Source organism: Acartia tonsa, chromosome 13, assembly GCF_053477335.1.
Source record: "Acartia tonsa isolate MP-2025a chromosome 13, ASM5347733v1, whole genome shotgun sequence".
NCBI lineage: Eukaryota > Metazoa > Arthropoda > Copepoda > Calanoida > Acartiidae > Acartia > Acartia tonsa.
In genome coordinates, this window is record NC_137272.1 from 25,526,965 (window position 1) to 25,547,856 (window position 20,892).

The 20,892-nt window shown below is 32.9% G+C and overlaps 1 protein-coding gene across 1 annotated transcript in view; it reads right to left on the reverse strand.

Annotated features, from left to right (window-relative positions):
• Pgant5 (polypeptide N-acetylgalactosaminyltransferase 5) overlaps positions 1 to 20,892 on the reverse strand; it is a 134,510-nt gene that overhangs the window by 71,812 nt on the left and 41,806 nt on the right. Inside the window, exons 2-3 of the mRNA XM_080180589.1 lie at positions 11,887 to 11,968; positions 11,592 to 11,674 (exon numbers count right to left, since the gene is read on the reverse strand). Of these exons, the coding sequence (XP_080036715.1) occupies positions 11,592 to 11,674; positions 11,887 to 11,968 (165 nt within the window). The remainder of the gene's footprint in view (positions 1 to 11,591; positions 11,675 to 11,886; positions 11,969 to 20,892) is intronic.

Consider the following 20,892-nt stretch of genomic DNA (forward strand, 5'->3'; position numbering starts at 1 on the left):
CCCATTCAGTTATAAGAAGTTCACATTATAAGAGCACTCTTATAGCATCCACTCTATCATAGACGTCCAAGGGGGGAGGGTAAAGTGGCGTTTACCCCCAAACGAATTTTTCATTTACCCCCCCCCCTCATTTAATATTTACCCGTACCCCCAACCATTTAAGAGGGGTATTTACCCCCCCCCCCCCAAACAATTTAGGGGGGGTAAATACCTCCCCCAAAATATAAAAATTTTTGCGCGCTTCGCACATTTACTAATTATTTAATTAAATTTAAATTTCTCCCCCTCAAAAATTTTACCCCAAGGGTAAATTTTGGGTGGGGTAAACAAAATTTCTCCTGCCAACAGATTTCTGGAGGGGGAATTACCCACCAAAAGCAAATTTTACCCCCAGGGAAAAATTTTTTTTTGGGGGGGGGAAAATTTGCAACATGCTTCGCGCGCCATTTTACCCCCCCCCCCCAAAACTGAATTACCCCCCCCTTGCAAAAATTTTACCCCCCCCCCCCAAAAAAAGCTTGTATGTCTATGATCTCTATTAGCATTACATGTGTAATGCATTATAGACAGATATATAGATATTGTGAGGGATCCTACTCTTTCTAACACCTTGTTTTGCATGGTAAAAATTGTTCCAATAGTTCTTGATATTGATATTTTTTAAAAAAATTACAATAACTTGAATATGATGATGTTTAAAAAATGCTGAAATTATAGTTATATTTAGACTAGAAAAATGATAAACATACCTATAGAAGCGTTAAATAATTCTCTTTTTAATTATAAAAATATCTTTTAGAAACAAGAACAAGAACAATGCATAGCAGTGTAAAATATAAATTGATATTTTTTTTCAAAATTCTAAAACTATCCGGGACCTATAAGAAGCTTCCATAAAACAGAGAAGTCAATAGGTACATTAGTTATCAAAATCTTAAGCTACAGACAAAAAAGCTTACTACTTTATATAATAGAATAATGAAATGCAGCTGTTTTAAGGATTGGCAGCTTAATAATACAGACCGATTCAATAAGTGAGTTTATATGTTATGATGTTTAACTTTAAAATGGTGTAATTATAGTTATATTTAGCCTAGAAAAATGATAAACATACCTATAGAAGCGTTAAATAATTCTCTTTTCAATAATATAAATATTTTTTATAAACAAGAACAAGAACAATGCATAACAGTGTAAAATATAAATTGATATTTTTTACCAAAATTCAATTCCTTCTGGTGATGATATAAATAATATATCAAAAGTCATATTTAGGTGGATGTTATATGAATATATAAAGCTTCTTTACAGCCAAAAAAATTAAGAAAAAAAATATCATTTATGGAGCAACAACAAAAGTGGGATTATCACAAAACCTCGGTTTTTTAGTCAGCTGTTCTATAAACAACCAAGTCATTACCTGTATATTATAAAGCAATGTCAGGCGATTAAAATGAGGTATTAAGCATTTTCTAACTCCAAAAAATGATTCTTCTAGAGCAAAAATTAGTTAAGCATTTTTGGTGACTCAAATTTGAAATTTGATTTGTAGCAAGAGAAAAATATTAAAAAAACATACTTTTTTTATCTAATAGTCAAATTAATGGTATCAATATATCCGCAAATGTCTTATATACAGTTTAATACACTTTTAAGTCCATTATTTTTGGGCTTTGAGTAATTGTCTAATAAGGTTGATTATTAGCCTAAACTTACATCCTACACCCTTTCTTTTCTCTTTTCATCATCTATTGTTGAAGAATATAATGAATGAGAAGAGAAAATTGCTTTGAAAAACAAAAACAGCGCAGAAAAAATAATCTCTCATTTTCTATCAAGGATTTGCCACCTGAAGAAAAATCGCGGCCACGCCCCTAACATTTAGAGGTTCTGTATTTATAAGAGGAGAAAGAGAAGAAAATATCCTAAAACCATACCGAGAACAGAGTGAAGATAAAAACCTTACTTTTTTATTAACTAGCGGTTTCGCCCCTTTTTAGGGACTTTTTCCTGAAGGTTCAGGGGAGAATTAAAAATTTTTTTTTTACATTTTTTTATAGATATTTTCTGTATTTTATAACTTTTTAAAACATTTTATAACTCTTTATAACATTCTATAACTCTTTATAACTTTTTATATTGATTTATATTATTTAAACCGTTCGAATTTTTTTTTAGTGTTTTTAAAATTTTTTGCCATTAGCCTTTTTGGGGCTTTGGCCCTAGCTACAGGAGAAGGAAGGTTTTACAATCTTTTTGAATTTGATAAAACAAAGTTTAAAAGAAAAGAAATTTAAAAAGAAGAAAAATAATTGAAAATATAAAAAAAATAGGTATAAAAAAGTATAAAAATATATAAAAACATAAAAACCATTAAAACTAGTTGTAAGATATATATCAATATGTGAAATATTACAAACTTCTGCATGAAAAATTATTCAAAGAAGGAACAATTTTCTTACATGGACCTATCCATTTATCCTTTCTAATTAAGCTACAATAACCTAATGTACTTTGATATGTAAATAGTTTAATAAGAAATAGATAACCACGGATTTAGGGAAAGAACAATCCTAAATTAATCTTCCCACAATTTCAGGGTTGTTAACCCATAACCCACCCACAAACCCAAACCCGTTTTTGTGAGTTTTGCTGCGTAGGTTATAAATTAAATACCCGCGGGTTTTTTAGATGTTTTATTCTAGTTTTATTAAGTTGAATATTTTCTACCTATATATAATATAAATTGGAAGTTTTAAAGAAAAGAAACATTAAAAAATATATTCATTCTCTTCTGTTTTGATCATAATTGTAAGTATAAAACAATCAATTTTCATCATTTTAAGGTTTATTTTAAAGTCCTTTATTTAACATTCCTAATTAACCCACAAAATAAACCAGTTTTTTTTGCACAATTTACATGTGTAATATTCTTTTTTGGTAGCATAAAATTATTGTAGGAAGAAAGTATAACTTGGTTTAAGCGTGTACTTTTCCTCCCAATATAAATATACTATTATCCAAACATTTAAAGGGTTAAGTAAAGAAGAAAGTACGAAACTAAAATAATACAAAAAAAGGGAATACCATTGGAGGGAGGGGACATTGGACTGTAAATTACACCGGCACCCAAAGTTTGTTGGTTCAACACTTAGTGTAGTTTAATTTAATTTAGATTGATCGGCTCCAAACTAGCATGTTCAAATGTTTAAACCAGTAATTTTAATCTAAAGAAGGGGTTATTGTATTTATCATTATTGGGGATGTTTACAGTTATTGTCTTATCCCTTAAGATTATTGGAATAATCACAATTGAAGAAAAAAAAATGTTTAAATTGAATAGGACAAATATATATTTATAAAAATTAGAAACCTTAGTTTATATTATGTTTAATTTATCCAAATTCTATATAAAAATGTTGTAAAGAATTTAATTTTAAAATTTTCTTTGGATTAGATGGTAAGTAAATAATATAAGATGATGAACCATTAGTTTTAGATTTAACCTTATACCTTTTAAAACTAGTTTCTAATTAACAAACTTTTATTCTTAATACATGGAAAAATCTCTATAAAAGAAACATCATAAAGATCAAATTTGCAGACAATTTTACCGGACCAAAAATAAAACACAACACAAGAAAAACCTTTTCCATCCTTGCTTTCAATTTATTTCAAAATAAAGGGGGGGGGGCGGGGTTGTGTGCTTGCTAAACTAATCACTTAAAGGGAAACCGCCTTAAAACTAATTTAGCTATCAAATCTTAATATTTAGAGATAATTCGACAATCCCTTAAACTAATACACTATGTACATTAATGCATAAAGAAAAATTGTTGGTGAATAAAAAGATTCCTCACAAAAATTTAATAACTTTTTCTTACCAAGAAGAAAACATTAAATTAAATTAGATTTTAAATAAATAAAGCAACATAAATTTTTTGTTAAGTTTTAAGTACATTATAAACAAGAAAACCTTTGATACAATATAATTTTTATATGAAAACTATTAATCATTAGATTCCAATAGATAAAATAGTTCTTATTTAGTTAAAGATTTAAAGTCATATATGTAATTTTGTCGATATGAAACAAAGTACCCTCTTTTAAGCATTGATAATCCCCCCACCCCTATTTTGATAGAAATTGATAGTAGTGGGGTGGGTTATTTTTTGTGTGTTAATTTAGGTTAGGTTATTAAATTTAATACTCGTGGATAGCCCCCCCCCCGCAGAATTAGGCAAAGGGAAAAACTACCCCCTCTAATTCGGCAGAAAATGTAAAAAAAAGTTTTTGTGTGTTACTTTAGGTTAGATTATTAAATTTGGTACTGGTGGATAGCCCCCCCTCCCCCCCCCAGGGATAGGGCAATCCGCAGAATTAGGCATAGGGAAAAAACTACCCCCTCTAATTCGGCCGAAAATGTAAAAAAAAAAATTTCGGCGGCAGAAAATGGCGGTGACTGGCGGGAGCGGCGTCACCCAGACGTTTTTTATTTAAATATTTTTTACTGGCCCACCTAAAAAATTTATTTCAATATCTTCAATGAGAGGGGGGTTATCTATCAGTGCTTAACCTGCAACTTGTGGAAAAGTTCTATGTATCTATTCTACATCTATGTTTTTTAATCTCATAACATTTTCTGGCAATTTTCATAAGCTTCTTATTTGCAAACGAAATAATTTGATTTCATATCATTTGGCTATAAATAGAAATATGAGGGAAAAAATAAAAACAAGAGAAATTTTTATCAGATCAACAATAGGTTTATATCTTTTTATTAAAATAAAACAAACAGCAAATCCAATTTAGCGCATTTGTTGAATTCCATTTATAAAACAGACATTCTGAGTAATTTATCATAGAAGATTGAATTAGTGACCGCGACGCACGGACAACATCTAGTTACAAATTACCTTCGCTGCTAAAAAAAAAGAAACTGCACTCATAATTGGAAATAAAAGATGTGTGTCTGCCAAAGAAGGAGGTAAATAATGTTCGCAATTTGTGAAATTAGCATCAAAGGTCAAATTGCTCAAATCAGCAAAAAAAATGTGCGAGTGTGTGCAATTTATGTCTTGCAATTTCTTTTTGCACTATCTAAGGTATCTGCACTGATGTTCTTCTTAAAGAAGATTGTGTACAAATCACAAAAATGTTAAAAATGTTAAATGTTTGTCTTCTAAATTAGGCTGAAAAATAATAATAATAAATAAACATAAATTCTCACATTTTAATTTAAAAATCGAAAGGATTGGTTTAGAAAAACTTTTATGAAGATGCAATTTCTCGTTGAGCTTTTTAATCAAGGTTACCAAATGTAGCGTTTAAAAAATTAGTTTCGCCTCCTTGCTTCTGGATTTTTAGGGGACGTTTATACAATATAACAATTCACAATAAATGTTAAAAGCGTAGTAAAACCATATTTTGTAGTAAAATTAGTGCTTTCCCTCAAAGTACCTTGTAAACAAAAAGCCCAGCCCTTCAACCTTACTTCTAAAATACATAGAATTTTAAAGGACATTTAGCAAAACTTTTGATTTAATATGTCAAGTCATGGTCATGGTACCTATAAGAAATTTTAAGTCTTCTGTGTATTGGTTTATTTTTAGCTGTTTTGCGCGAAAACCAGCTCTAATTAAACCATAACTGTTCACTTCACCTTATGAAGGTGTACTTAAAACATGCTTTTAAAAAAGGAAATTCAACGAATACTATTTTAAAGTGGAATTTTAAGGATTTTTGCAACACATTTGGGAGATTTAAAAATGTATTATCAAGTAAATAAGAATCTTACCAATTTTCAAAATTCCTCTCCCTTAAAAGTACATAACAATTTAAGTTTTCTGTTCCTAAGAATCTTATAAAATATCAAACAAGCTAGATGAATGAAATAGGATACAGTTTATAATATAGAACAGCTTTTGTTAATTTTATCAATGAACAAAATGAAAAGATTTTAACATCTTTTGTTGGAAGATTAACAAGCAAGAACATTTTTGTACAAAGATGCGGGGAAGGAAACGTAAATACTTCAATGAGTTATGCAATATTCAACACTCCCACCCCCCTTAATTACCTTCTCTAATGTTATATAGCTTAAATAAGAAATATCAATTAATCAAACACCAGAAAGAGAGGGGACATGAATGGGCTGTTTATTACACTAGTCCACAAAGTTTTATAATAACATTTTCTTATTCGTTAGCTTAGCAACTTTTGGAACTAAGTGAAGTTTAAAGTGTTGGCTCATTAAGTTAAGTGTTTAAACGTTTCAACCACTAATTTTCCTTTACAGAAGGGGTAATACTGTGTTTCATCATTGGGGCGGTACATCAATTTATCGGCCATTGTCTTATCCCTTTATATCCCTGATAAACACAAATAGTGACAATGAATTTAGAATAGCTTATCATTTAAATTTTATAAGTGACAAAGGGGGGGGTTTTTAATGCAACCATCTCGTAATCAGTGAGCAAATGGCACTTAGAATTCGAATTTCGAGCTGAAATTTTGCATGGGTAATCCTTGGTAGGTCTATTTTCCCTAAATCGAACAAAAAGTTGGAAAAGTAACGGCTGGCGGCTGCAGCTCAGCCGTTTAGCCGTTTTTGGCCTATTTTTAGGGCAAATTCATCATTATTTACGTAGGAATCAATTTTTTAAAACATAGTTTTGGTTTAATTCATATTAAATGATAGCAATAACCATTTTTTAATTTCTAATACCAGCTGCTAAACGGCTAGAACCGGCTGAAAACGGCTGGGAGCGGCCAAGAGTATGAAGAGTAGATAGGGTTTGTGACATGTCTAGGGGTAGGTTTTTATGGGTGCTGAGCTCAAAAATACTACTAAAAATAGTGACGGCCAATCACTATGGCAGCTGGGTAACAGCTGCAGCTCAGCTTCGAGCGGCCAAGAGTAGAATGAGTAGATAGGGCTTGTGATGTGTCTAAGGGTAGGTTTTTATGGGTGCTGAGCTCAAAAATGCTACCAAAAATTGTGGCGGCCCATCCATGTGGCAGCTGGGTAACGGCGGCAGCTCAGCTGGGAGAGGCCAAGAGTAGAATGAGTACATAGGGCATGTGACATGTCCAGGGTTAGGTTTTTATGGGTACTGAACTCAAAAATGCTTCTAAAAATAGTTTTGGCCAATCCCTATGGCAGTTAAGTAATAGCTGCTGCTCAGCTGCAAGCGGCTAAGAGTAGAATGATTAGATAGGGCTTGTGATGTGTCTAGAGGTAGGTTTTTATGGGTGCTGAGCTCAAAAAAGGTACCAAAAATAGTGGCAGCCCATCCACATGGCAGCTGGGTAACGGCCGAAGCTCAGCTGCGAGCGGTCAAGAGTAGAATGAGTAGATGGGGCTTATGACGTGTCTAGGGGTAGGTTTTTATGGGTGCTGAGCTCAAAAATGCAACCAAAAATAGTGGCGGTCCATCCATATGGCAGCTGGGTAATGGCCGAAGCTCAGCTGTGAGAGGCCAAGAGTAGAATGAGTAGATAGGGCTTATGACGTGTCTAGGGGTAGGTTTTAATGGGTGCTGAGCTCAAAAATGGTACCAAAAATAGTGGCGGCCAATCTATATGGCATCTGAGCAACAGCTGCAGCTCAGATGGGAGTGGCCAAGAGTAAAATGAGTAAATAGGGCTTGTGACTTGTCTTGGGGTAAGTTTTTTGGGTACTGAGCTCAAAAATGCTCCCAAAAATAGTGGCGACCCATCCATATGCCAGCTAGGTAACGGCTGCAGCTCAGCTGGGGGAGGCTAAGAGTAGAATGAGTAGATAGGGCTTGTGGGCTGTAGCTGTTACCCAGCTGCCATATAGATGAGCCGCCACTATTATTGGTAGTATTTTAAGCTCAGCACTCATAAATACCTACCCCTGAACACATCACAAGCCCTATGTACTCATTCTACTTTCGGCCACTCCCAACTGAGCTGTCGCCGTTACCCAGCTGCCACATGGATGGGTCACCACTATTTTTGGTAGCATTTTGAGCTCAGCACTCATAAAAACCTACCCTAAGACACATCACAAGCCCTATCTACTCATTCTACTCTTGGCCGCTCCTAGCTGAGCTGTAGCTGTTACTCAGCTGCCATATGTGGATTGGTCGCCACTATTTTTAGTAGCATATTTGAGCTCAACACCCATAAAAACCTACCCCGAGACACCTCACAAGCTCTATCTACTCATTATACTCTTGTTGGCGCACAGCTGAGCTGCAGCTGTTACCCAGCTGCAATGTGGATGGGTCGTCACTATTTTTGATACCATTTTTGAGCTCAGCACCCATGAAAACCTACCCCTAGACACATCACAAGCCTTATCTACTCATTCTACTCTTGGCCACTCGCAGCTGAGCTGCAGCTGTTTCTCAGCTGCCATATGGATGGGTCGCCACTATTTTTTGTAGCATTTTTGAGCTCAGCACCCATGAAAACCTACCCCTAGACATGTCACATGCCCTATGTACTCATTCTACTCTTGGCCTCTACCAGCTGCAGCTGTTACCCAGCTGCAATGTGGATGGGTCGTCACTATTTTTGATACCATTTTTGAGCTCAGCACCCATGAAAACCTACCCCTAGACACATCACAAGCCTTATCTACTCATTCTACTCTTGGCCACTCGCAGCTGAGCTGCAGCTGTTTCTCAGCTGCCATATGGATGGGCTGCCACTATTTTTGGTACCATTTTTGAGCTCAGCACCCATAAAAACCTACCTCTAGACATGTGACAAGCCCTATCTAATCATTCTACTCTTAGCGCTCGCAGCTGAGCAGCAGCTATTACTTAACTGCCATAGGGATTGGCCGAAACTATTTTTAGAAGCATTTTTGAGTTCAGCACCCATAAAAACCTAATCCTGGACACGTCACATGCCTCATGTACTCATTCTACTCTTGGCCTATCTCGTCTGAGCTGCGGCCGTTACCCAGCTGAGCTACGTCCATTACCCAGCTGCCATGTGGATGGGCCTCCACTATTTTTGTTAGCATTTTTGAGCTCAGCACCTATAAAAACCTACCCCTAGACACGTCACAAGCCCTATCTACTCATTCTACTCTTGGCCGCTCGCAGCTCAGCTGCAGCTGTTACACAGCTGCCATATGGATTGGCCGTCACTTTTTTTAGTAGCATTTTTGAGCTCAGCACCCATAGAAACCTACCCCTAGACATGTCACAAGCCCTATCTACCCTTTATACTCTTGGCGGCTCCCAGCCGTATTCAGCTGGTTCTAGCCGTTTAGCAGCTGGTACTAAAAATTTTTAAAAATGGTTATTGTTATCATTTAACATGAATTAAACCAGAAATATGTTTTAAAAAGTTGATTCCTACGTAATTAATGATGAATTTGCCCTAAAAATAGGCAAAAAACTGCTAAACGGCTGAGCTGCCAGCCGCCAGCCGTTACTTTTCCAACTTTTTGTTCGATTTAGGGAAAATAGACCTATCAAGGATTACTCATGCAAAATTTCAGATCGAAATTCGAATTCTAAGTGCCATTTGCTCACTGATTACGAGATGGTTGCATTAAAAACCCCCCCCTTAATATCAAAATATTATAAAATTGTACTTAATAGAGTTTTTTGGTGAGAAAAAAAAAATCATTTCTAGGATCTGATCTAAACCTACAAAAGCTTGTAAATATTAGAGGGATAGGTTATTCAAGTAAAGAATTTTTCTTTCATAGTTTTTTTTTACTTTCTTTTACACAAATGAAATGAATTAACTGTACATGTCTACTTAAAAGAAAATAAATAAAAATAATTAGGGTGGAATCAGTTTGAAAAAATATTTTATTTCTTTTGTATTGTGTTAAATCGTTGACAAAACGTATTTTTTGCTTTTTTAGGTTAGGTTAGGAGAACCTATTATGAGTTCCTATTAAGAGCTAGAATGTTGAGAGAGAGGGGGGGGGGGTGGTTTCCAAAACTTATCGAATCTTGGAATTATACAGATTTTTGGTAGTTTTTGAAAAACTTTTAGAAGATTTTTAAAAACAATTATTTGTAAAACTTAGTTTGTAGTTATTAAGACCATGTAAGATGTGCATTACCTTTCGCACAGCTCTCAAATCATCTTTTGAACCGAAAATTATTACAACATCACACACAGACCCTTAATAGACCCTTAATAGACCCTTGATAGAGGTCAATAAATCGATGTACATCCCCATCAATGATTCATAAAATTGCCCTTCTGTAGATTACAATTAGTGGTTAAAACCAACCAATTCAAATTGTTAAGCAAAATATAAAGAAAACTTTAATATAAAACTTTGGGGACTAGTGTAACAAACAGCCCAGTGTCATTGTCTATTCCTCTCCCTGGACCCTATGCTTCCCTCTCAAATGAAGCATCCCTTCTTGTTTATTTCCTTTGGTGCATATTGCGAAAAAGAAACACTAAGCGTATGTGACTGTATGCGGAAGTGAATAAACACTATTATTTGATCATTATTGAATCGTAGAGAAAAACTATTAATCAAAAGTAAAACACATAAACTTGGAAGTTAACTATAAATTTGGAAACCAGAATAGAACAATTTTGCTTTCAAAAATGTTGTTCGTCAAATATGATTCTTGTTATAAACAAAAAGTTCATGTTGTCTGATATAATTTTTAAAATCGTGGATAAGTCCAGGACAAAATTATTTCTTTAGGTGCAATATCTCCAAAGATTTAAAGACAAAATGTTTTTTTGAGGATTTGTTGCGCAAAACTGGCTCTATATCACAATGCTATATTGTTTGGCGGAGGGATAACTAACAAAAAAAAATATTTCTTCAAACTTTCTGAATGAATTTGGTTTTTAATTTTATCCAGCTAAACCTCTGAAATGAATCAAGTGCCCATAGTAATTGCCCTTAATCTAGATGGTAAATAATTCTTTTATGACAGTTCTGACTTTATGTAGCTTTTTATTAATAGGTAAACTATTCACAACTCATTTATTAGGAAACTTGCCTAAAACTGTTTATTCTCGAACAATATTATTCTATTCTTGACCATTTCCTTATAAGAACACTAATCCCTATAGGAAGACTATATGGTGTAAAATAATGCATAAATTATTGGAATTTTATCGAGTTTATGTACAAGATAGCTGGCTTGGTAAGAATTTATGTTCATTTACAAGATGTAGATTTACCAACTTCTTACTATTAGTATTATGGAACTTTCCCCATAAGTCCCCATTCGAGCCCGGAAACCAATTTCATTTTTTTAAAGAGGGTAGGGGAGTTTTTAGTAGGTTTATTTGTTAATTTAGATTATGTTAAGTTAGGTTATATTAGGTACTGAGTAGCTCCGCAGTGTCAGGGCACCGAAAATATAACTACCCGTCCACAGCCCGCCTTATTTTCAATTAAAAATAAGAGGAGATAGGACTTCAATGCTGGAATTATTTGATGATCTAGAGACGTTTACAACACACATTTTAGGATTAAAATAAAAAATAAATTATGTTAAAAGCTAGGCTAAACATTATGTTATGAAAAATCTTACCTTAACCCATAAAGATTCTGAAACAAAAATCATTAATTATAATTAAGTATTATTTTTCTTTAATTTCCAAATTTCCTGGTTAATTTTAAATTTTCTCTTTTTCTCCTCCTCCATTTCTTTGGGAATATTCACTGGTTTTCCCATCTCACCGGGCATGCCCTGAAAAACCGGTTTAAACAGTAAAATTGGCGCCATTTTAAAGTAAATTGTCCGCCATTTTGTTTTAGTAACGGAGCTACTCTAAAAGTTAAATTTCAGTCGGTAATAACAATAAACAAACATTTTCGGAGCTATGAAAAGTTTTCGTAAATGAACCACTGCTTAGGAGCAAAACTACTCTACAGGTTGTTAATATTGCCAATTTTACTTTCCTTTGTCTTTTTAACAGTTTTGGCAGGTGTGTATGTTTTTAATTTTTGTCTTGGATATGCTTCTTCTACTTCTTCTTGACCCCTGTATTATAAACCAGTTATGCATACATACTAATGGATCTAATAGTAGAATTGCTACTCTGCAACTTATAGATATTGTAGGCTATGGACGGCATGATAATTGTGAACTTTAATATACTGAATACTAATGACAAATCCTAGTCATAGAGCTGGTATGCTACTCAAAATATTCAACGTTTAATGTGTTCCTATTAATATTGTAAAAAAATAAATCCTTACAATCAAGATAAGAATTTTTTTTCTGAATAAGCTAATTCCAAGGAATATAGGAATAGGACAAAACCTTACCTCAATTTTATTTTTCCTTAGCTTGAAAATAGCTTAAATATCTGGGGGGGGGGGGGAGATTAATTAATCTTTTATTATCCTGTCCCCCTTGCATAGGTAATTATGTAATTATTCACAAACTGCACAGAAATAACTAGTACACTTTGTTTGCATGTCTTGCAGGGAGCGTAGTTACTCTACAATTCTATAACAATACATCATGAAGATCGTTTTTTTTTGTATTCAGCATAAGATTTCGATAACTACTGCACCGATTGAGTTCTCATGGAAGCTTCACATAGGTCCTGGATCAGGTTTAGGCTAATGTTCTACCTCACATACTCCTTTAAATACAAAGCTCTTAGATGCCATAATAAGTAAAGAAATATTATTTTTTTTCGAACGTTTTCTGCCAGCAAAATAACTTATTTGAGTATTTCAATAATTCTTTTATATATAACAATACAGCAAGTGATTGTGTTAAATAAGAAATAAAAATATCTGTCCCAAATTTCTTGTGTATTATATATTTTTATAAATTAGCTGCGCTGCTACAGATACCACTTTTTTGTTGATAAAAAAATGCAAAACAAGAAGAAAAAACTGCAATGAAAATACAAACTAACTTTTTTTAGTTCTTGCTTTTGTCCCAATAGTCGAAAAGATTTTTAAAAAAAGTTGTATTACATGTACTTTTCACTAAGTTGAGTGTATCAGTGGATATCTTAAGGGAAAACAAAATGCGGGTAAATTGAATACATCCCCAATGATGGTTAACAAAATGACATCTTTTGTAGATTAAAATTATTGGTTACAAAGTTAAACACTACTAGTTTGGACCAACAATTCAAGATTTGATAAAAGCACCCAAAGTGCTTTGGGTACACGTGTAATTTTCAGTTCAAAGTCACCTACCACCCTGACTGGAAATAAAAAATATAACACCAGGAAATAAATCTAAACAAGCTTACAACTACTTTCAAGTTAAAACTGTGCCATCAAAAAAGATTAAAAATATAAATCCGGGAAATAAATATAGACAATCTTTCAACTACTTTCAAGTTTGTTGTCAATGTCATACTTTAAAACTTAAAACTGTGCCATCAAAAAAGATTAAAAAGCAGGGATTGGACACTGAACGAAAGTAGTCTTACCCTTTTAGTTTTAAACAATTTTGTGGGGAAGATTATTAATTATTATTTGTCCTATCACTACAAGCTTGAACAGGCATTAAGATTATAACCTTAAAGTATTTTATATCAGAAAAGACACAAAAGCATAAATGGTACTTAATGATTACTTTTGATAGGATGATTCTTATTAAATCTAGATAACATTTTAATATGACATGAAGACCGTAATGTTTTTAGATTAAATAAGAGGTCCTACGACAAACGTAGGAGTCCCAAACGTCGGAGTGGACATTGCTTAAGTAAAACCCAGGAGTGTCCGCTATATTAATAATATGACAATTTTGAAATCTTTTTCATACCCCTGTCTACAAAATAATGAACATGGCCGCAGAGCTCTGCCCCCTAGCCTGACTAGCCGCGGGTGATCGGCTCCCTAGCCTGTCTAGCCGCGGGCGATCGGCCCCCTAGCCTATAACCTAACCTTACCTAACTAAGAAAAATAACGGGACCGAGTGAGAGAAGGGGGGGGGGGGGGGGTTGTATACAAAACAATTAAAATTGAAAAAAAAATTCTCAGACGTTTGGGACTCCTGTGTTTGTCCACTCCGACGTTTGTCCCAAAAATCCTGCGTTTGTCCCACTCCTGCGTTTGTCCCACTCCGACGTTTGGGACTCCTGCATTTGTCCACTCGCGATGTTTTTCCACTCTTACGTTTGTCGTGGAACCTAATAAGGTACTGACACATAAATTATTTAAAAGCTTTCCAAAAAAGGGAAAAAAACATTCTTTTTGCAACAATATTCATATAATGCAAAAAAGTACATACAAAATAAAAGCTCTGTTACATTTTTGTATATTTTGCTGTGGTGTGCATTAATTTCCGCACATGCAACAAATTACCATCATATAACAACAGCAAAAACTGTTGCTTCCTCTTTGCTTTACTGTGATCATTAAATACCCCTCTATTTTTAAACAGTAAAACATTTTTATATTAAGGGTCTGTCCGTCCGCAAGCTTTTATCATCAATTAAGGCTTGTTAGAATAGTTCCATCGCCATCAAACTTAATAACGTCTGTAACAACAAAATTTAGCAACTTTATAATAATAACCAATAAGTTGTTTGTCCAATTTTTATTTGTATGTTTTCAAGAACAAATGATAATAAGATATAATTTTATAAAATTCACTTGATTTTTGGAAAATTGATTCCAAAGACGATTACGCTCAATGCTTTGGGCAAGCTTCCAACAATCATGTATGTTGTCATCCTTGTTTAATTGTTTCTTTCCAAATGCAGATGTGATGATATGCGGCAGCAAAGGCACGCCAATTTTTGCTAGGCTAATGTATTGCTAGAAATGCATAGCTACTGCAACATTGTCAACTATGTCATATTCTAAAAGATTATAGAAAATCAAGTGACCGAATTTTAAACAGACAACCAACTATTCAATTTCACAATCTTAACTGTGCTGTGCATGTATGGCACTGGTTTACACCTGTTTAAGGGCCAAGGCAGTGTTTCATATCCCGCTATTAACATAAGAAAAAAAACTATTTTTATGATATGGTACTTGAACCCATCATCCCCCTTACAGCTACAAATTTATGTCACATAAATTTTTTGTTGCTTCAATTTTGATAAATAAGTGAGCTAGCTATGTTATGGATGTTTACTCCCTTGTTAGGTGTACTACATTAGAAACAGGGACAAAGCATCCGGAATAAAAACTATAAGGCCTCATTGCATGGTCCATGGTTACAGAATTATCATTTTGACTGGTTGAAATAAAACAAGTTTTAATTTAGATTGATAACAGCTGTTGAATATTTTGATATTTTATTTCCAAATCCCTGGGGTTGGTTGTTCTATATTTGAGTAATGCATTCTGTATAATGTAATTCTCATGGTTAAAGGGATGGGACAATGGCCAAAAAATTAATCTTACGCCCTATCCAACCAATTCTACCTTTTTGCATTACATCGTATTAATGACAGATTTCCTCGGGTAATAAAATTAAAGATTAGTTCTTTATTTTATGAGTTTTATTTTATTATTCGCATTATTCTGTAATACGAAACGATACATGAGTTTTCCGTATGGCTTAGAACCCATTCCAGTGGATATTGATCGGTTTCAAAGTCATGCTGGAATAAAGGGTTGTATGTTAATTTAACCATCATTATCCTCCCCCTCCCTGGTAATACTATATTTTGTATATATGAAATTCTATTTATGCCGGAGAGATATGTCACCCGAGGAATAAATATATTGTCTCCAAATTTACCTTAAACATCTCAATAATAATCACTTTTGACTAGCGTAAAATTTACCAAAATGTTAGTCAGGGAAAACTGTCTTAAAGGTTGGTTTTAGGCTAATCTGATATCCCAGTCTTAAATCAATGTCCCTAGAGGCCAAGGGAAAATATGTTAGCATATTACAAAGCTGTAACTAATGTTCACTAACAGTAAAAACCATTATTTCCGTAAAACAAAGTTTGTTACTCTACAACAACATATAAAACCATCTATAAAATGACCCCAGTATTAAGGGATAGCCAGGGAGGGAGGTGATATTGGGCAGTAAATTATACTGGTACCCAAAGTTTTATAAACACATTATTTCATTCGTTGGCTTGATACCCTTTTATTTACTATTATTTAGTTGGTACAAAATTATAGTGGTCAACATTTGTCATCTATAATTCTAATCTACAGAAGGGGTGGATAATTTTGTTTATTATAATTTTGGGTGTACATTAATTTTTTTTTTTTTTCAGTGCTGGTTATTAGCAACATACCGAAAAACAGGTTTTACTGAGTAGATTCAATCCACGAAAAAAAAAACTAATTAAAATATTTTTTAGTAAAATCACCAATTGTGATAAAAGTATAATAAGAAATTTGATATTTTTAATTGAATAATGAATTAAGTAAAAACAATGACTTAATATTACTCTTACAGGGATGATATTATCCAAAATTAGAGAAGCTCTGAAAAAAAAGATCTCTGCCATTGTCCTAAAATACAACAAAAAAGAAAACAAAAAAATGATTAAAATTTATTGCTTGCAATGCATTAAGAAATTAAAAATTGATCATATTGAATTAAAAATTAATAATTTTGCAAAATTAGATAATTTTCTTACCCTTTTATGTTTCAATGTCTATAGAAAAAAAGTGCAATAATTAGCTATTTTCTGGGATTAAAGAACAAGTAAATAGATTGATTTCTCAACCCTATTATCCTAGTATCTAAGTTATTGTTGGGTTGATAAGGGATAAGATACAACCATAGACATTGGCGGTTTCCCTAAAAGTAATTAGCCGTCCACAAAAACTCTCACAAATCAATAATAAAGAGAAGGGGGGGGGGGGGGGGAAGAGGGTGGCGGGTTGTCTGCCGATTGTTAAATTTTATCTATTACATTAGGCCAGGTTAGGATTTGCCATAGTGGAAATTTGGTAGCCCAACAGGGTTAGGGCCCAACGCAGTGGTAAGTAGGGTTGGGCCGGATATCCGGACATTTTCGATATCCGGCCGGTTACCGGATATTGAAACTATCCGGATATCCGACTGATTTTTACTGCCGGATATCCGGTAATTTGCCGGATATCGAGCGTTGGCCAGATATCCGGCCGGATACCGGATATTGAAACTATCCGGATACCGGATATCCGGTATCCGGCCAAAAAAGTATCCGGCCCAACCCTAGTGGTAAGGCATAGGTAAACTTAAATTATCAGACCCAAAACTGTCCGCAAGCGTCCTGACAATTTACACAATAAATAGCAAATACAGTAAAAGAATGATAACATCGACTTATTTTCTCTGTATTCTTGAACAAAGAGAAAAAAGGTTTATCTGAATGTTTTAGAAAAGTTGTTACAATATATCTAGCTACGCTCCTTTGGTCATTATTAAACAGTGGGGTGACAACAGCGAAGCCAGCTATCATTAACAGATATTCTGCTGTCATTATGTCAAATAATCTTTTTTTGGAACAGGCACAAAATGAAGTTGGTCTAAACTAACTCTTTCTGTAGCAAACTTTACCAGTGATTTGGATCCGGGGATTTGTAAAATAATTACATCATTAAGAGGGTGAAAGATTAACCACTTTACGTCCACTCCAAACTGTGATTAAATGACAATTGAAATTGTTAAGAAGTTTAATAGTAGGTAGTGTTGAAATTATCAAGTCGTTTTGATTTGAAAAAAAATAATGCATACATAAATAAAATTTCATACAGACATTATTATAATTTCATGTCCTGATACATTAAGAAAAGTATAAAATAGAAAATTCAAATTCAAATATTAAATAAAATACCTAATATAAATGTAGTAAAAATCTATGAATAGGTAAAAAGTTGTATTACTAGTTCTAAATTTAATTTTCTCTTGTACCACCTTGCCCCTTGAATGTATTACAAAAACTGTTACAATCAGATTCTTATTTATTCCTTCCCTAAACATATTTAAGATCCAAACTACTGGGTCCTAAAAAAAGTTTTTACACTTGATGGTTAGGTCCAAAACTTGGCTAATTTTCCAACAACAAAATACTACAGGATCTGCAGGGAGGGAGGGGACATTGGACTGTAAACTACAATGACACTCAAAATTTTAGAACCTTGTTTTCTTATTTGTTGGATAAATACTTTTGTTTAATTTTGATTGGATACCCTCTAACTTTTAGTGTTGAAACTTTTCAACCAATAATTATAATCTATAGAAAGAGCCATTTTCTTTTTAATTATTGGGAATGTATCTCAATTTATCAACCATTGTCTTATTCCTTAAGAACCCTGAGAATATGTATGTACAGATTTGCAAGAATTCGCATTAAAGGCAAATACTTTTGAGATTTCACTATTTCCAAAGATTCAGATTTATTTAAACTTGTTATCTGAAGCCTTTTAAAAAAACTAGAAACGATAGTCTTAGCTACAAAAATATAAAACTAATGGTTAAAAAAGAAACTTTAAATAAGAGAGAAACACAGAGATTCTTTTTGAGTACATGTATTCTTTACTTAAGCTTAACAATTGACATTAAATCCCATAAAGGGAATAGTATAACTTCTGCAATATTGCGTAAAATTGTGAGCAAGCTTCCAGTCAAATGGGATTATTAAGTCTAACTGTTCTTAAACGCATAGTATAATTAAAAACATATTTAATGACCTAATAAGCGCATTTGACTGGAATCTAATCTTACTCACATCTTAACTGAATTTTGCAAAAGCTACTATAACCTTTATATGAAAACTAATAATATTGATGAAACCTATCCTTTTTTTCATGCCAAGTATGGGTATGTACTGAATGTAAAATGAGGTGAATGCTATGCGGATATAAAAACTAATGAATTATGCATTCCTTTGACTTATTTATTATTCCATGTTTCAAGAATCAAGATAAACAAAAATACTTTGAAGAATATTTTTATAATTCTAAAAAATTTTCATTAAGAAACTAGCGATTTCAAAATAAAGTATATTTTGTCTAAATTGGCATAAAATTAAATGATTTTAAGTACTTTCCCTTAAAGTACCTGTCGAGCACTTAAACCCTAACTACAATTTTTTTTAATTCATTGAAAATTAGGTTGGTAAGTTATGTTATTTTGCTTGGCCAATCCTCAGCGGGGCTACCAATTTTTTGACGAAACACCTGTAAATTGTAATTTAATTTAATTTATTAATATTTAGGCGGAAATTATAGCACACTTAGTTGGAAAGAAGCTACGCTCCTATGAAGGTAAATTACAATTGAACCTGGAAAAGTTGTGTCAAAATCAAACTTTCATCAGCAAACAAGGGTTCGTCTTCCCCTCCGCATAAAGTTTCATATTGGCAAAAAAAGGTTATAAATAAATTAAGGTGAGGGCTTTAGTTAACTTAAAGTATAGTAATATGCAGTTGATAACGGATAAGACAATGGACAATAGATTTATGTACATCCATCCCAATGATGATAAACAAAATGTCCCTTCTGTCGATGAAAGTCATTGGTTTGGACACTAATAATTTTGAACCAATCAATCACAAATCAATGAAGTACCCAAAGTTTTTGATTTAACTAATAAGAAAAACTTAGAGCACCTATATATTTACAGTTCAATGTACCCTTAATCCACAGTAATCAGATAATGTATGAAAGTGAATACACAAATATACAATGACTTACAACCTTTTCATATGATATCCCTTTTCTTAGCCAAGATACAATCCCTAACAGAGGGACCGTCGGACAAAATGAGTTATAAAAAGATGTTCACGTGCCAGGGGAATCCTCACAAAATAATGCTGGTTTTCAAAATCCCCGCCACAAGGTTGAATCCTATTGAATATAAGATTCTAACATGTCATATTGGACCATTTTTTTTCAAGTCTAAATAGATTAATCTTCATATCATTGTTTATGCTAAAGGGGTAGGTTCACGAAATGCATTTGAACTTAATTTAGTGAACCGCATATTTTTTCTTGGATAATTGGTTAAACTACATTTATATGACTTTATTTGAAAGAATTTCAATTTTCAAAACTACGTGGTAGAAAATTTAAATTCTTTCAAATATATATGCCATATAAATATAGTTTAACCCATTAACTAGCAAAAAATATGCGGTTCACTAAATTAAGTTCAAATGCATTTCGTGAAACTACCCCTCTGTTTTAAATAAAGAAATATCAAATTATAAGAAATTAATTTGTCAATTCTTATTCAATAGAAAAAGATTATAAATAGAAACATGAAAAAGAGTGATTGGTCGGTGTAGAATCACAAAATTTCAGGTATAACCTCCCTATTCCCTGCTTGATTAGGGGGGGGGGGGGGGTTAGAAAGAAATACGTTGACTTAACAAGGAAAATGTTTCTGGAAGAACGACTTCTTTATGTTTGTGTTTATAAAGAGAGAGAATAGTTCAAAGTTGATCAGAATTAAACTTCTTAGATACTAATGTAATCAATAAAATAGGAATTATTCCATGCTTGCTAACTAACTTATTCAGACTATTTTAACAGAGACATAAGGAGGTAAATAAAGTATAATGAAATCTAAAAGTCTATTATCAAAGTTATTATCAGGCACTTTTAAACTAAACATTCAGATTAGCCAACCTACTTAAAAAGCATTTTTAGGCATAATAACCTAATATATGTATATATTTCTTAACTAGAAATAAAATGTCATTTCGCTAACATTTTATTTTAACACCCTATAAATAAACTCTGATTTAGACTATACTTGTTATATTCTATTTTAAAATATCTAAAAAGAACATTTCATGTTAAGGAAAAAGTAAAAAGATACAATAATAGATTTTCATCATTAATTTTTAATGTTAATCCTACAAAAATCTGACATAGAAAAAAAAATAGTTTATCCATAACAAGCGCGGCAATGACAAGCCACCAATATCTAAGATAGAAAAAATAACAATAAACTAGAGTTTGAGAAATGCGTATAAAGGGAGACCACTTACAATTCTTCATTGATTGACC